This window comes from Gekko japonicus, unplaced genomic scaffold (assembly GCF_001447785.1).
Source record: "Gekko japonicus isolate JY-2015 unplaced genomic scaffold, Gekko_japonicus_V1.1 scaffold667, whole genome shotgun sequence".
Lineage (NCBI taxonomy): Eukaryota > Metazoa > Chordata > Lepidosauria > Squamata > Gekkonidae > Gekko > Gekko japonicus.
The window spans coordinates 677,487-678,702 of NW_015163623.1; the positions used below are offsets into that span (position 1 = coordinate 677,487).

At 48.8% G+C, this 1,216-nt stretch overlaps 1 protein-coding gene across 1 annotated transcript in view; it reads left to right on the forward strand.

Annotated features, from left to right (window-relative positions):
* Positions 1-106: 106 nt before the first annotated feature.
* SPATA6L (spermatogenesis associated 6 like) overlaps positions 107-1,216 on the forward strand; it is a 39,184-nt gene continuing 38,074 nt past the window's right edge. Inside the window, exons 1-2 of the mRNA XM_015407461.1 lie at positions 107-145; positions 1,031-1,168. Coding sequence (XP_015262947.1) covers positions 107-145; positions 1,031-1,168 — 177 coding nt within the window. The remainder of the gene's footprint in view (positions 146-1,030; positions 1,169-1,216) is intronic.

The window sequence follows — 1,216 nt, forward strand, 5'->3', positions numbered from 1 at the left end:
CGACGCTTTCCCTTGGAACAGGTACGCTGGCGCGGGCGGGCAGACAGGCTAAGCGGGAGAGTCCTTCGTCACACTCCGAGCCCCCTGGGCCTGGCCGAGGGCGGGGATGCCGCTGAAGGTAGTGGTGGAGCTGCAGATCCATGCGGTGAGAGGGGCAGCAAGGGAGGGGAGGGTGTAAGACCCCTGGGGAGAATCCCAAACAGGTAGCCGGGATGTCTGTCGTTTAACACACGCTTCTCTCCACGTGTCTTTCCAGTGCCCAGTTTGTAATGCCCCCACCACTTACCTGGCCCGATGGCAGGGGGAGAACTTGGATGTGTGTAGGCTATTTCCAAAAGGAGACATGCCAGGGCTCAGACCTGCCCAAAAGCAGCATCTAGAGAGATCTGGAATCCCTGCCTTTCTCCAGACCAGGGCTGCAGGTGGTTCTTGGCGCTGTGCATATACCCAGAGGCGCACTCACCTGTATTATTGTCCCCTTTAGCCCTTGAAAGTTTGCTTATCCCAGCCTGCCCTTGAAAACCAATTGCAACTGGCAAAGGCAGCCTTTGATTACACATTTGGATCTCTGAAGAGATGCATTGTCTCACAAGATCTGCACTGATGTTGTGAGCCGGGGTAGATGTCTGCTTGCCCAAAAATCACTGATAGAAGAAGAAATGATGTACAGCATCATAAATAGGCTGAGGTGTGGAAGCCTGATGGCACAGAACTGGGACTAACCATCATATATGTCTTTGAACCCAAGCAAAATGACATTACAATACACGGTAGTAGTCAGATGGGAGCTCTAAAGATGTTATCTGTCTTGTAGAATACTTTGTGAGATAATGGCTGAGGAAGTGTCTGAGTGATTCCTAGCTCTGTGATGGTTGTAGTTCTCCTGTCCCAATATATCTATCCAACTTTTTTTGAGATCATCTAAGTATCTTAGATAAATAAATATGTTTTGCAATTGGTGGCAAGTGGGAATAGCTATGTGACTCACCCCCCCCCCCCCCCACTACTGCTATGATTTTTTTCTTCCTAGGTCTCCTGTCCTGGAGTATACTTGACAGAGAGGAATGATGTTTACCTTACTGTTTGCCTCCTGGGTCAGAGCAAGGAGTCCGATTGCCTTCCTCCCATTTTCCCTCTCTTGTTTCATGAGAAAATGTGGTTTGAGAAGGTAACCTGTTAAGGATTTTAATCTTTATTTTTTTCTTTGAATACAGCC